The sequence below is a fragment of the Lycorma delicatula genome, chromosome 4 (assembly GCF_047948215.1).
Source record: "Lycorma delicatula isolate Av1 chromosome 4, ASM4794821v1, whole genome shotgun sequence".
Taxonomy (NCBI): Eukaryota; Metazoa; Arthropoda; class Insecta; order Hemiptera; family Fulgoridae; genus Lycorma; species Lycorma delicatula.
This window is the reverse complement of record NC_134458.1, coordinates 122,620,151-122,637,348: the sequence shown is the minus strand read 5'-3', so window position 1 is coordinate 122,637,348 and position 17,198 is coordinate 122,620,151. Positions and strand designations below refer to the sequence as shown.

The following is a 17,198-nucleotide window of genomic DNA, read 5'->3' as shown; positions in this document are numbered from 1 at the left end:
CAAAAAACAACGATTGTTAATACTAGCATGAGTACCTATATCATCCAGTTAATGTTACTAAATGTACAAACATTTTAATGTTTTATTTTTTTCTTTTGTTCTATAATTAAAATGTGTATGTTACCTTGACTTTTCTTTTTTTACTTTTATTGAGCATGTAGTAGTCATCCTAATAATCCTCATATCATTTTAAACAGTTGGTGTTTTCCATTACTTCAACAAACCATTCAGCTTCATTTAATGATTTTAACACACTCAATTATTGAATGTGTTAGGGGTAACCCGTTAATAAAGCTATTATATACTACAAATATTAATTATCAGTTAATTAAGATATATATTTTAATTGTACTTAAATTTTTACTAGTAATCTACAAAAATCTACAAGTTTTATACATTCAAAAACAATTTATTTCATCAGAAAACCTTTACAAAACATTCCCTTCATTTAGGTACCATACGACAAGTATTTAATGTTATATTCATATACTCTTATAAAGATAAATGCATGTAATATAAATTTATCCGTTAATTGATGTTGAAACCATCACAATGCATGTGTTTGAAGAATTATATGTGATGTAATTCTTATTACAATATAATGTAGTTTTGTTTTTTTTTTATTTTATTTTATTTATAATAAAAGTTTTCAATAATTAATTTATCATTATAGATTATGTTTTATAATTATTACATTTTCTTACAAACCTTTAAATAAATAATATTTATACACTTATTTATCTATACATTTGATATTTTTAAAGACTTTAAATATCAAATGTATAATGAAATACTAGGAAATGAAGTGAAGAAATTACACAAGGATTAGATAGACACAGTTATTAACAGAGGAATTAGAGAGCATTTACTATAAAACATAAATAAATCATTAAATAAGAATTTATCCTACATCAATGAACTTCATGTATTTAATTTGCAATGTATATAAATAGGTATTCTGCTAAAGGCATGGAAAAAAATTATGAGTAAAAAAAAAGTTTGTAAACAATTTTGGAATAACAAAAAATAGAGTATGAAATAAAGATAAAACTTTTAGAATAAATTGTAGAAAATAGGAGGTAGAATAAGCCATGTTAAACTTTTAAACTGATCTGAAAAACTGAAGATAAACTCATTAAGAAATGATAAAACTAAAAATAAAAGGGAATAGAAAATGGTAGACCGTGAAAGAGGTGTTGTAAAGTAAAATATAATTTTTATTTATATTTTTAAAAATATCAAATTCCATTACATTTTATAAAACACTAACCAGAAGAATAGAAAAACTACTTTTACATAAAAAAATCTGTAAGACACAGCAGTATATTTACATAAGTTCCTCAAATATTATAGCTCCTACAAGTATATAAACAGATGCAATATACATGCAGCTAGATCTTTAGTATGTAATTTAAAACTACATCAATCAAATTTTAAAACTTAATTAATATAGTGTCACTTAATAAATTAAAATCTAAGAAATCTAAGTGTGAAGCAGCTATTTATTCACGCTTCATTAATACTTTGCTTGAGATAAAGAAAAGAAAAAGTAAATTTTTAACTTAATCAAATCAGATATTAGTAACAAATATGGTTACCTAAATAATATAAAACACTTGAATGATAATGATTCCTAATGACTTTTAGCCTTTTATATCTTTCAGTACTGACATATGACGAAAAACAAAATATTACAGCACGTCTACATAAGTGTTAGCTGTAATTTTCTTTTGTAGAATATTCTGTGCAATAACTGATAGGATGGTTAATGTCCACTATTATGGCTTATCAAGGATAAATTCTGTATTTCTTGTTTGCCCTTGCATACTAAATACCATTTTTAGTAATTCTTCCTTGCTCACATCTATAAAAATCATATGATATCTAATATAATTTCTTATCTTGTTATTACTATACTTTAATTACACTATCTTTATCTTTTTCCTTGTTTTTGTTATTTTAAGGAAAAAATTTTATTAAGTCTTACTTCTTCTGTACAGAATATAATGGAGGGGGTCTCTGCCTTATTTCTTTCAGTCAATCTAAAACCTAAAAAAAATTTAGTTACAATATTTCCTTTTAGAATTTATAAAAATAAAAATAAGTCACATTTTATTTGTATTATAAACAATTTTATTTATTGTCAATTATTCTTTTAACTGAAGTTCTCAAAAAAGCGTAAAATGACAATTTATTCTTACTGCTAATGAACATAATAACTAAAAAAAAAAATATATATATATATATATATATATATAAAATTTTACTTCAATACAATTTATAAAAATATTTACTTACATTATATTTTTTGTTACAGGGATCCACCAGGAGCATCATCTGATGAAGGTGTAACAGAAAAACGAGGAGATGATGTTTGTCCCTGGGATACAGCTGGAACTCCAGTTACAACAGATCGAAAAAAATTAGTGCCTGGAACCTCACTTAATACGACAGATGAATCAGCTTGTCCTTGGGATTCCTTAGGTCATCCATCATCAAGAAAAAACTCGACTCAGTTTGATTCTGGTAGCTCATCATCTGAGATCAGTTTAGCTGTTGTAACAGAGATCTCAGAAAAATTAAAAAAATCATGCGGTAACCTGCAGGACAGGTTTGGAAGACGATCATCTTCATGTGCCGTTAAAACTCCAGATACGAGACCATCCGTCTCATCAACAGAAGATTTTCCAGTATCAATCACAACCCCACATTTATCTTTCGATTCTACTACTACTACTACTTATCCTGAAAAAGATAAAGAAGTAATACAAGAAGAAACAGTAACCAGAATGAGAAAAAAATCAACTAGTGGCCCTTCAGGCCGTAAACAATCGACTACAATTGCTCCAGTTATAAGTGTCAGTTCTGTTTCAGAAAATGCAGTCTGTTGTGTTGAAGAAGGTGAAGAAGAGAAAGAAGAAAAGGAAGAAAAGCAAGATAAAAATCCAGAAGATTGGAGTGAAGAAGAAAAAGCGAGCAAGAGTAACGAAATTTGCCCTTGGGAAGATGAGTGAGTTAAAACGTACAGTATATATTTTAATTATTCAAATATATTATTGGTACAGTATTAACATTTTTATTACTCGTATCTTTTTTAAGTTTTATAAATGAAAAGAATAAATTGAAAGGCTCTGTGCAAGAACAGGTCATCTTCATAACTTAACTTATTATTTTTTTTGGTTTAAGTACATTTGAACTTACCAAATAATTCTTCGATAACTGTACCTTTGATTTAGGCCTACTTCTGTTAAGAATTTGTAAGATTCTAATGTTTTATCAAATAATATTTGCAGCAATCAGGTAGGGAAGAAAATCCTTAAGCAAGTCCATAGATAAAATCTCCTACTCCCTGAAAAAAAAAATCAACAACCGTGAAATTTTAAGATTGAAGAAACAGGACAATCAACCTATAAAGGGGTTACCAGCCTTTACGGAAATTACATTATTTAACATCTCACTTAAGACCAATTAAATAATTAGTCTTATCTAATTGGTATTTACTTTAGGAAAATGTTAATATTAATTTTTTTAAGTTTAATTTTAATCATTTTATTGTAATGAATTATTTACATATGTTTATTATTATTTACATATGTTTCATTTAAACAAACCATGCAGTATGAACCATGTATTAAGAATCCCAGATTTACACAATATATGTTAAAAGGTGGGTTTTTATATAGACAATGATAGAAAACATCATATGGATGGGGAAGATCCATAAACAGGGCTGTTCCAACCAACCCACACAAATGTGAGGATGTAGTAATTCTACATAACCTCGCAACTTTAGAATGAATCCAATGAGCATCTAACCTAACCAAAGAACATAACAGGAAAGAAGATATCAAGAGTAACATAATAATGAATTGATGGAAGAACTTACAGCCTAGAACAATTAAATCCATCCAGAGGTTTGCTTCAAGGCCCCTCTCTATGGAGTATAACTCTACCATTCACCACAATCCTCAGGAAACCAGGGTATCTTTTACTCAGTATGGAAGTAGCACATTATTCATCAATGATTTGTATTGACCAGCTCGAATAAATATATGCTTCAACAAATTGTTTTGCCTCCAGATTCTAATGGCTATCACCTGAAGGCAGGCTCAGGTTTTCCTAAGAAAAACACTCACCCATTCCCACAATCATGTGAAATGTGGAAATATCAGATTGAACTATAAACCATTCAACCAGACCTCTACTAGAGGGTAAGTATACTGGGTTATTATAACCTAACAATTAAATTAGCAGTATCTATACCTAACTTCGCATTCAAACTAAAATGCATGTTTCATATTTTAAATAAAGTCTAAATGAAAGAAATATCAAACTTTATGTAATTTAGGATAAAAACCTGTAATCTATAATATAACCAATACATTTTTCCCCCAAAATTCAAACAATACATACAGTTATCTTGAAAAATAATTTTGTAATTGTTAGAGTCTAATGACATCATGCTTTTCAGAAATAAAATGACAGCTTCTTTTGTTTTTATCAAATAATCAAAGAAAGTGAATTTTTTATAAAAGCTAAATGACCATTTCTTGCACTGAACTGTTCAATTTTTCTCTATTAAATATGAATGAAACTGAAAAACCTGATAAATATAATGAAATCAACTGTGTAGCAGGATTTTTGTTCCTGTTATTTTGCCAGCTCAGATACGAGATACTATTATTATATTGCACGTGACTACACTGTAGATTAAATATCGAGTTAGTACAGTTAATAAACGTACAATTCCTTACAGAAGTTGAATATTTATTAAAATTGAACAACTACATGTTAATGATGTAAAAACTACCTCTTTATGAACTAAAGTATTTAATACCATAAATAAAGATTTTTCTTAACACATTACAGCTTGCTCTTAGAAAATGTTATATACTGAAAAAAAGTGTTCATTATATCCTGATTAGTCTACTTTATGAAGCAATTTTTTTCCTAACTCTTTGGCACGACTGTACTGTTTTGTATCAATTAGTGGCACATATAATGTGGTGGGGGAAATTATGATGGGGAATAAAACTGTCTTTTCCAGTTTTCCAAATGCCAAAAGTGAATGATTACGTTATACACTACAAAGAAGACTCATAAAACTATTTCCTTATATTAAACATAGAATAACCATAAAACTTAAATGAAAACAAATGCCTAAGGTAACATAAACTGTTTTTTAAATCCCACAGATTATTGAAACTTTATTTGCTAAATCAATTATTACCAAAATTAAACTATATACTTTATATTTATTAATTAAATCTTTTATTCCTTTAACCTTTTAACCTTTAACCTTTTCTTCCTTTTATAATTAACATCGATTTTAAGAAAAATGAAAATAATTAATAAAATTTATTACACACTTATATTTAGAAAAATTAAATTAATAGCTAAATCAAAATTGTTAAAAAAAACTCAAACCAACTAAAAAAAATTGTATATTTCTAAAAATATTTTAATTAATTTGCAAAGATTCACTTTCTAAATACATGAAAATGGGCTTCCAAAAGATCTTTTCAGGGCTATTGTGCAGCTCCTTTAATAATGGTGTAATAGACAGTGAAGTAAGAGCAACTGTTTTCAAATGGTTTGGGAACTCTTTTATAATTAATTTTTCCATTGGTTAATCATAATTTATCGTGCTAATCATGATTTTAAAAAACTGTTATTAATTTTCTGACAAAACACAAGTATTTTTATTTCTTAGGGTATTTATCCTGAAACATCAAAAAAGTAAATTTTTAATATTGTGAATCACTCTGTTAACTAAAGATGCTCCATCTTTTAGGTTTTTGAATCCTTTTCTGTTATTTTTATTGTCCTTGGACATTATGCTTTCTTTTAACTTTTTATACATATGTAAAACTCAAATAAGTAGATGGAGGAGTAGTGAATGATATGTGAAAGAAAGCAGACTTCAATGAGATTAACCCTTTTAACCTATTTAAAGCATGAAAATGTCTTCCTTTTGCCATATTCATTTAAAAAGTGCAAAAATGCATTATTCCCTTGTAACTATTTTTAAATGCACTATTGTTTTGACAGACGTATTTTGTACAATTTAAAAAATCTCTTTCTTGCAGTAATTAAATGTATTTTTTTAAACACTTTTACTTCATTTAGTAATGTATTATGTTTGATTATTTATTACGAAATAAAAAGCAAAATTTTTTCTTTGTTGATGGATGGTAAAATTATATAGAGAATGAAGTTAGTATTTTCATTATTATAAATTTGCCCTAAAAAAAAATAATTTTTATAAAATATTTGTAGCTTTAAATAAAATTTCTTTATAATTATTATTAGTAACAAAAATAAAATAATTTTTTTCTATTAAAAAAAGCTATATACTGAAACTATTTTATTAATCAGTTACATAAAATTAATTTTAATTCTCATATAAATATATATATATATATAAAATTCAACTGTACTTTTTATGTAATTCAGTTTCTTATAACTACTCACCTAATATTCATCACAATTTTATTTTAATTATGTCATATCTGTACATGCATTTTTTTTTATATATGAATAAGAAACTTTAGAAAATAAATCAACAGGAAATATTACAGTTGAGGATATGCAATATGTACATATAATATGATAAAAAATTCATTCCTGCATTTTAATTAACCTATTTTGGTTGAAAAAGCCAGCTCTGTTCTTTATGATAATTTGAACACTACAATTACTCCTTCATAATGCCTTATAAATTTTTTTTTTGGAGGAAAATTATATGAAAGGCACTTGTTATACCAAACTCAGGTAAATTTACTGAATTGCTTTTGAAAATCTGCAAGTAATCTGTAGTATTTATTCTTTCTGTTCTGAAATTCTATAATCCAATAATATGTATTGATGAAATCTAAAAATAATACTAATTTACATCATCAATTTTAGCTTTGTTTACATTTTTGATTGTCACAGAAGTTTATTGTTTTTTTATTTTTTTTATTTTATTCTCCAAAAAAATAAAACAGCCTGACTGACACCCAATTACAGTTTCTTAATAATAGATAAAAAAATACAACATGGTCAAATCATTTTTTAATTGGTTTTAACAATATTAAATTTTTTCTTATCGTAAAATGTTTTGTAGAACTATTTTAGTAGATGATGAACAGATTCCTATTTAGTTGGTTGAAGTACAAAAATGAAGCTGGTGCTTTATTTCAATACATAACATTTTTAATAAAAAAATATTTATAAATAATAAATTACTTTACTGATTAATTAATATTATTAATAGATATATTTAAAAAATTAGATAATAAGTAAAAACAGGATCCAAAAAAAGAAATAGACTAATAAACATCTGTTTTGTTTAGTTTCATTTCACGTTAAGTTAAACTACCATCTTTCATATTTTTTCTGAAAAACATTTTCAAGAAAAATTTTGTGTTTTATGATCTAGCTTAAATAAGTATCTTATCCTTAAGTTATGTAATTTAATGTTTATCAGAATTCCATACATGAATATAGAGTGTTCAAAAAGTAACTATACACCTATCATGCAACAGCACAACAATATGTAACACTGACTTACCTTATAGTAGTTATTGGAAATGGTCCCCATGAACATCGACACATATCTGTATGCATTTCTTTTTGTTCTTGAAGACTCTGACAGGTTGTTCATGAGCAATATTAAAATTATCACGAATAGCAGTTTAAAATTCCTGGAGGCTAAAGAGGTTTCCTTGATAAACATTACGTTTTGCATAACCCCAGAAATAAAATTCTGGTAGGCTTACATCTGAAGGTGAGATGAGATGCATGGTTGTGCCATCTTGTTGAATTCAAGCATTACCAGATTCATCCTAGGTTAGCTTTCCTATGAAATGGTGAATAATTTCATGATAATGAACTGAATTTATTATTTTTGCGAAGAATACTGGATTGAGTATTTTTCTCCTGGATTTTGCAATCCAGTTCCCAATTTCCTGGTCATGTAGAAGAATTTCAAATGTAGCATGTGGGTTGTGGGCTGACCATAAGCAAAGTTCTATGTATGCACATCTCCTGATAAATAGAACCATGCCGGTACAGAAAAAATATTTCAAATCATGTCAGAATTTTCTGCTAGAAACTGTTGAAACCATTCACAGTATTGAATTCACTTTTCAAAATCTGTGGCCAGTAATGTTTGAACTGTTTTCACTTAGTATCAATTGAGATTAAGCTTTTTACGAACTGCTTTGTATACAGTTGTAATATTAACATTTTTCTGTTGAGCTGACTTTTCCATGGACTTGTTGGGACTACATTGATAGCAGCTGATATGTCTTAGTTTCTTCATTGAGTACTGATGATCTACTGCTTCACTCAGAGTCTTTTACTGATCTTGTCTTCCTAAATTTCGCTATTAGTGCTCTTACACTATGTTGATAAGGAACCATACACCTGGAAATTTAACAGAAAAATTGTTTTTCAATGTCTTTGTACTATTCATGCTCACAGATGATGTATTCAATGAGATATATTAACTATAATAAATTTAACACCATCCTGAATGCAAATGGAAACACACTGTCTCAATCATTCAAAGCCGATGAATACACAATGAATAGCAAAGAACCAAATACGCCTTCTTATCTTAAGGTCACCAGCCTAAATACTTGTAGAAGCAAACGGCACACAATGCAAGATTCCCATCCTTTGCAGAAAGTATTACTGGCAGCGCATGAAATACAATCCTATGCAACCATGTTTATGTAGGTGTATGTTTCATTTTCAAATGGACTATATATATATATATATATATATATATATATATATACTGTATATATATATATATATCACTTTTTTTTTAATATTTGTATTCAAGATATCTATATAAAGGACTAAAGTCAATAGATTTATAGAAAAATAAAATAGGGGTGAAAAATGTTCCATAATTTAAACAAAATGTAAGAAAAAAGTTTTTCTTGAAAAACTTATTTTCTCATTTAATATAAAAATAAATATATTTAGAAATGATGATATAATTCAAAGGGGTTGCTGTTTATATTTAAGTGATAAAAATTATCACAATAGTTCAAATAGTTAAAAATTCCACTCAACAGTATATGAAGAGAAAAGAAAAGAAATGGTAATAATTACATGCAGAATAAAATATGAAATATAGTTAAAACTTAATTCAAGTTTCTAAACTTCTTTTAATTCAATCCCAAATGGTCTCATAACTATTACTCAATCTTTGTTAAATAGAATCTTTGTATGATCGATCGAGCTAAATCCCCTGGCCAGCTTCACAAAGGGAAAGGTGAGGAAGTTAATGAAGAGTGAACTGCTCAGATATTTTTTCCTAACCTGATATCATCTACTTCTCTTCTCTTCTCTTCTTCTTCTTCTTCTTCTTCTCTACGGATAATTCACATTAGCTATACTTGTACATGAAAGAGTTTGTTTGTAAGTATGTATATTACCACAAATCTCAAGGACCACCAGTTCTTTTTGATGAATTCTTTCATTGCATGATAGGACGTAATCTTTAAAACAAACAATACTTATGTATCTTTATGCTAATTTTCCTAGGAGATAAATAATGTATACTAGTTTGAATGAAGTGGTGTTAAATGAGTTATTTTCTCAATTTAAGCAGATTTTTCAGTTTTTATGTTTCTTAAAATATTAATCCATTTATGATAAAAGCAAAATTATTATTTTTTTAAAGCTTCTTTCACACATTAGCACATTACACATTCTTCTATTTCACTACAGCTTTTTACATAAATCAAATGTTCAAATACACAGAAGGTTTGCTTCAGTTTTATGTGCTATAGGCAATATTCATCATCTAGTAGATCATACCTTTTGTGGATGTCTATAAAATGTTTTTTAGCAACAATAAAGGAAATCAAATAAACTCAAAACCCTCTTTAACTAACCACCAGTGCTAACTGTTACAATAATGGGGAAGTAAATAAAATATTTTTTCTGAAATCTTTTAGAAGTTTCTAGAAAATTTAAACAAAACTTGACATAAATTAAATATTGGACAAAATTATTTCATAAATTTAGGTGGATGACAAAGTAATGGCACTGTTTTAGAAAAACATTCTACTGCTGAAAATAAGGAAAATTTCAAAACTCTTTCTAAAATGATTACAGATCTATTTATAAAATTACAAACAAACTTCTGGAAAAACTCTTGATAATTGTTTTACAAATAATACTTTTTAGATGATAAAGAGCTTTAGTTGATCAAATTGGTTTTGATTGTAATAAAATCAAATGATAATGTTCTGTTTGGCATCTTTAAAGAAATAGCTTTTTTTCATTGCTATTATTTATTACACCTATACACATAACCCCAATTGAAGTACAATGGAGCTTCTTAAAAAAAATCAGAAAGAGTTTTACGTGATACAAAAGATTTGCTGTCAATAAATATGAATAATATAGACTAATATTTATTAAATTTTTAAAAATTTCTAACTTTTCCATTTGTTTGTGTTTAATAATGTACTATGTTTATTAAAAAAATTTAATAAATTAAAAATAAAAAAGTAATTTACTGTTTATTTTTTAATGACATCATCCATCTCTATCAAACTAGACAAGGCCAAACCAAAAAAAAAAAAAAAAATTATCAAAAAGGCATATAAAGAGGTCTTGCAATGATTTCCATTCCTATTTAAAAGATCTCCAAACAATTTATTTAAAATAAAGATTTTATTTTACAGAACTAATTTTAACCTTTTTTCTAATTTTGAAATACTAAATGCTCATAAATAAAAAAAAATTTCTACAACTTCATTTAACAAATTTAAAATATTATTACGAGTTCAAATAATTTATATAAATGCTAATAATAAATTAATTTTTATGAATTAATGGAAATTATAATCATTTCTATATATATATTTTTTAGCCCAATGGGCTGGTTTAGTGTTACCACTAGATTTTACCATCTAGTACTGTCACCACAGGGATTTTGTCACAAAATCCCTTGTTTAACAGTTTATTAGGTTTTGAGGTTCAAATCAAAGTAAGAGTTGGTTACTTTTATATGGTGGATATTAATACTAGACAGTGGATACTGGTGTACTTTGGCAATTGGGATTCAATTAACCACACATCTCAGGAATGGTTGGCCTGAATCTGTACAAGACTACAATTCATTTACTTGTCATAATATCACCATCATCTCATGAGCCATGGTGTGTGTATTGGGGGGGGGGGGGTTGTTCACTAGTTGAACAACCTGCAACATACACATTAGCAATAAAAAAAAATATAAAAATAATATATACATTTTGTCATTGTTCTGATAAAAATTTTGCAATTACTCTAGCTGTTCAAGCAAAATGTTGGGGCACTCCAGTTTTTTTTTCTTGGAATATCCCACTTATACACACCTGGCATGATCTATTTAATGCACAATTATACACTGATCTAAATAGAATATGTAGTAATATTGTAATAAATATTAATCATATTTACATGATCAACTACTTTTAAATATAATTTAAATCTTTTTTTTACATGATTTTTTTTTATTGTTATTTATTCATACTCTCTTTTAAAATATCCATTTTAAAATGTGCATATGAAATCATAATTTCTATATATATATTTTACATGCATTTTACATTTTTAATATAGATTTTAAATTTTAATATTTTGATAAAAGTGATAATGATTTTCAATAAAATATTTAGATATACGATGCAAAATTATAACGCCTCAGAAAGAATTTAATTTATTTAAAAAATGAGATTTTAAAGTTTATTTTCATGTTTGTCATGAAATAACTTTTAAAATTTCCCAAATACAGAACATAATCCTTTGTATAGATTGTATGTCATAATATATTTAAAAAATAGTTGTAATATATATAAATAATAAATATATATAAAAATAAATTTATTACAAGTTTATGAAAATAAATGATATATATATATTTATATTTTACTAAATATATATATATATAAGGTGTGATCCTTTTTACAGACCTTTCAAAGAAAAGTATAGCACTACTATTGGTCGTATGGTGGGAATGGGAAGTGAAAATGAATATTCTTTAAGTTTTGAGGTATGAGAAGTAGTACGAAAATACCAATCACTTAAATTGGGGTTTCCTTATATACATAGAATTACATACAGGCTTATGTATAAAATTTTGTGGCAAGAATATCTCCAAAACTACTACATCAATTTCATTGAAATTTAGTTGTGCTGTAGTAGTGTATCTGAAGTTGTGAATGTGAAAATTTGTATGAAGATTGGTTGTGTCATTCTTGAGTTAGGCTCAAATTAATATCGAAAATATTTGAAAGAGGCAATTTAGAAGCATGGTTCATTATGATGCTGCAAGTTGGAACATTGATGTTTCTTTATCTGTGGTAGCTATAGTACAATATTAAACCAAACTAACAAAATATTAAAACCAAATTAAATTAATGAAAAGTCTATTGTCTTGTGCAGAGCTGTGCAAGATTTTTTTATAATAGCTTTTTCTGTCAAATCTGATTATTCTTTCATTATCACAGTGCTGTAGTACCCTTTGGATCCATAGTGGTTTGGTCAGTTATACAAAAAGCTAAATACTCATGAAAGATTCTTAAATAAATCGTTCAACCCATGGTAATCTGCAATAGGTTAATTTGATTTGTGTATGGTTTATTCAGAAAATTTTTAACTGATAATAATTTTGTAATTACTCTTCAATATATAAGTATTTATATGTAATTTTTAAATACAGTGAAGGACATTTTTATAACTGATATATGAAAAGAAAAAATAATTTTTTTTCTGATTTTTGTCAGAAATAACAAAAATTTAATTTTAAATCCTGCAATTATTTTATTTACCATTACGTTTTACCTCTTTTTTTTTAAATCTTCCTTTGGCTAAATCCACATTATTATAAAGTTCCTAATTATAAATGTATTATGTTTATACTATATTAAGTACAGGTAGTTGAATCTTGATAAAAACTGACACATTTTATGGTATTTTAGATAACTTAATTTGAATTAATTTGCAGAAATTTACACAAGAAATTATTAGTAATGGCCAATTTTTCATTATTATGTATTTTACCAATCACACTTTACATAGGTATACATTTTTAAATGAAAACAATATAGCTATATGGTACATAGAGTGTTCCACAATAAAGTTTATGTCTTCCATTGGCAACATGTATTTAATTGCTGACCAATCTAGCTGAAATTTTACATGATCCAAAAGAAGTTATAAAACAACATATTTTAAAATATGAATTTCTTTTAGCTGAATGCAAAAAATGCAAATTTTTGATGTAAAACTCCACTAGTTTTCAGTTTAGGAAATGTATTTTACAGGAATATAAGATGAAATTACTAATAATTATAAACTGAAATTTCCTTATAATTGTTAAAAAAGAAAAAAAATGTGATAATTAACACAAACTGAAGTCTATTCATATAGCGAGCATCTTGACAAATGATTATAAGCCATGTCTGCAAAAAGTACAGTCACTGCCAAGTAACGAGCTTTGAGTGGCAACAATTACTAAATAATGGAAAAACATGTTCCTCACTCTTAGTAACCCCTCTTACCAAATAATTGTTCTGTTTTTAACAAATGATTGCAACAATTTTGAAATGAAATACAGTCAGCTAATTCTCTACTGTACATTGTAAAATGTAATAACAAATGACAAAATATTATCTCTTACTAATTACACAGTATACATTGCAATAGATGGTTATTACTATACCTTTAATTACTTAATGGAAAATGAATCAACACAATAAGGTTTCCAGTGTTCATCACTCATTGAAGTCATTTTATCTTCACACAGTTTCTACACTTCTGACATTTTAAATGTTATGTTGTGGCTCGCAACATGTCATTCTACCTCTGACCATACTATCTCAATGGTAAGGTGGAAGCCGCAGAATGTGATGCCCACTTCTTTACAACAATTCATCAAATTGGTATCGTTTTCTGTTACTTTTGTTCAACTTAATTAGTTCATACAATTGTGGTTTAAGCATTTGAGATGAAAATGGAATATGATGTTTTTTTATCCAAATATTCATGTCTTGTTTGATGACACTGGAAGTTTTTCGGAAAGGTTATAATGATACAGTGCATTATAAATAATTACTGCAGACTCAGGAGGAAGGTTAGGAACTAACTTTTCTTCAGCTCATTTCAAATAATTTTTAGCATTCATACTATCATGGTAATAACCACTTTTTGATTTGGCCAAGTTAACACTGCATTCAGAATAAAGCCCATTTCACCTCCGTTGTGAATTACAATTATGCATTCACCTTTATTCATTGGTAAATGAAGTCCTGCACTGTTGTCATCAGTTTATGATATTGAGTAAGCACTTAATAATAGTAATAAGTAGTAAGCAATAGCGATAGTAATAAAATAAAAATAATTGTTTTGTATTTGAAAAATGATATCACTTTCTTAATATTGTAAACACAAAAATATATTGCTTTGTAAACAACAGTTGCATCATGTTTATGATACTAAGAGATGACTAATCATAGTGTGCCAGTGTTTCAGAGAACAATAGTATAGCAGTGATGTGCAAGGCTGATCTTCCAAGCTTGCCATTATGTGGCGGCTACTGTATTTAGTTTAATTGGAGTACATATATTCCTTCAATTAGCCCCTTAAAGAAAAACTAGATTCAAAAAATGCTGTTTAACAATAACTGGACTGAGTCACAAATGAAAATCACAAAAGCCAATCTCCATGTGGAGTAGTATGGCTAGGCCTTTCAGCCAGAGGTCCCAGGTTTGAATCTCTCAGTCAGTCATAGCATTTTTCATACGCTAAAAAAATTCCATTGGGCTAAATGACCAAAGCAGTCGATGCCCATAATCTCATAAAAAAATCACAAAAAAACAGAAACTTTTATGTAATAAATATGTCTTGTTTGAAAAGTGGAGTTTATTTAAAAACAATGTTGTTTTTATACAGAATCAATGGCTAATTATACATTTATCTATAACCCGAAGGAGAAAGATGTCCATTGTAAGGGGAAATTCCATTCAGTACTACAACCAACTTATAATGTCCAGCTTACTGGCCAAAATGGTAGTCATCTTCTTGCCTAGAAATAATTTTTTATTATAATATTAAGCCATGTAGGCTGATTATAGATGGACTCCTCATCCAGCTGACATACATTAAATTTATTGCCTTATGGCAGAAATAACAATAATGGATCAAGTAAGGGTGTTGATAGGATTTCAAAATGGTAGTTGCAGCAATAAGAATAAAGTCATTTAGCAAATAAAATATTTAAAGCCAAAGAGATGGAAAGCTCTTCATGGAACACAACAGAGTTTACTAGAATATGCACTTTGTGGTGTCCATGGTAGGTTTATGCAGCAAATATTGTACTGTTTATAATATCATCAGGCATTGCAATAAATACAATCAATGTGATTTCTAACTTCAAATGTTAGGTAAATTATTTTGAAATATACATTCAAAATACTTAAACAAAATATACTCAAGCATTGCCACCCCTGGTATTTGCTAATGATGTAATACAAAACTTTCAATTTAATTTGAAAAACTTACAGGTATTTTTTGAAAATTACATGAAATAATAAATTTAGCAAATTATAGTTTGATTAATGAAAGAAAAAACCTGAGTTTCATATGTTATAATTTTAGTCAAATAAAAAACCATCAGAAAAATTTTTGTAGCATATAAATACAAATTAAAGCCTTCTTTTATCATAAAAAATTTAATTAATCAATGAAAAGTTAGTTGAATTTTTTTTTTTAATATTATTTACATGGCCTTCAATCTTCTTCTTTATTAAACAAATCCAAAAAATATCTGCTTAATGTATATTAAAACATATTTTTATTTTTACCTCCATCGAATTTCTTGTTGTTGAGAAAGAAGTTGAAAAAACTGAATAATTATAAATAATTCAATCAACTGGCCTCTGAGGTATAGTAGCAAATTTCAAAACATATTGTCGTCATTTAATGATTAAAACTAATAATTTTAAACTGTAATATAATAAAATTTGTTTTTTCTTAAATCTATTCCATTAAATATATTTTATACATTTAAATATTTTTAATATATTTGTTTCTCCTATTGGATAAAAGTAAGGTACTTATTGCACAGCTTCTTAAGTATTAATTTGTTGTTTTCCCTACCCGTCCTAATCTTTCTCATACCTTTAAAGTTTGTAAAGCACCTGATATACAATAGGCAGTAATCAGAATTTCTTTCTCTATGATTAATGGTGTTTACAATTAATAACTACTATCACTAAGGTAAGCTAAGTGAAAGTGTCACTATTAGCACTAATTAACACCTGACCATTGGTGGATTCAGCTACTTTGATACACAGTAGTACACCTGGCACAGTGAGGAAGGCAATGTGAACAACCACTTCACTCCTCAACTCCTCATTTTCCTTACTAAGGGATGCTTGTTATTTTTAAGAATGACAGTGCCATTTTTTGTAGCAACTTGTCTGTAATCATTTTATTATGACCCATAACAAAGAAAATTCATACTTGTAATTTTTTATTATTATTCTGATGAAGGAATATATAAATAATATTTGTTATTATTTCAGGGAAAGCTGTAAGGTTGACACTCCATTTGTGAAGACTTATGCCACTCTAGGATACTTGTAATAAATCTTAGTAAATCTATTCTTAAATATAAAATAATACAATGTATTTGCATCTTCATTGAATTAATTAATAATTTATTCATATTAACAGTTGGTGACAAAATGTACATGTACTATTTACATTGAAATTCTAAAATGAAAAAAGTAATTATAAGCCTATTATAAAAAAAAGGCCTAAGATGAAGCAAATGTATGCATTTGTTAGCTGTATAAAAAATATTGAAACTATCTTTATTTAAAAAAAGCTTGTTATAAAATATATATATATATATATATATATATATATATATATATATATATATGTGTGCATAAAAATAAATAATAAAATACAATACTAAAAATTAGCAAAAATACCAAAAAAGCCTTCTTTGAAATTAAATCATACATTAATTTTTTTTTTCTTCATTTATATGTTTAATTACAGAAAAATATTTTTAAAATCATGGTAAAAATAAATTTATTTTTGAAAAAAATTTATATATATATATTTAAAAATAAAATACTTGCCTATATTATGCCTAATGCTTGCAAAATCTTATTTCCATGAAAAATTGT

The 17,198-nt window shown here is 26.7% G+C and overlaps 1 protein-coding gene across 1 annotated transcript in view; it reads left to right on the top strand.

The window, feature by feature from the left end:
* Positions 1-16,740, top strand: part of LOC142322713 (regulator of G-protein signaling 7) — a 151,796-nt gene extending 135,056 nt beyond the window's left edge. Inside the window, 2 exon segments of the mRNA XM_075361789.1 lie at positions 2,318-3,010; positions 16,584-16,740. Of these exon segments, the coding sequence (XP_075217904.1) occupies positions 2,318-3,010; positions 16,584-16,644 (754 nt within the window). The 3' untranslated portion in view covers positions 16,645-16,740.
* The last annotated feature ends 458 nt before the right edge of the window (positions 16,741-17,198 follow it).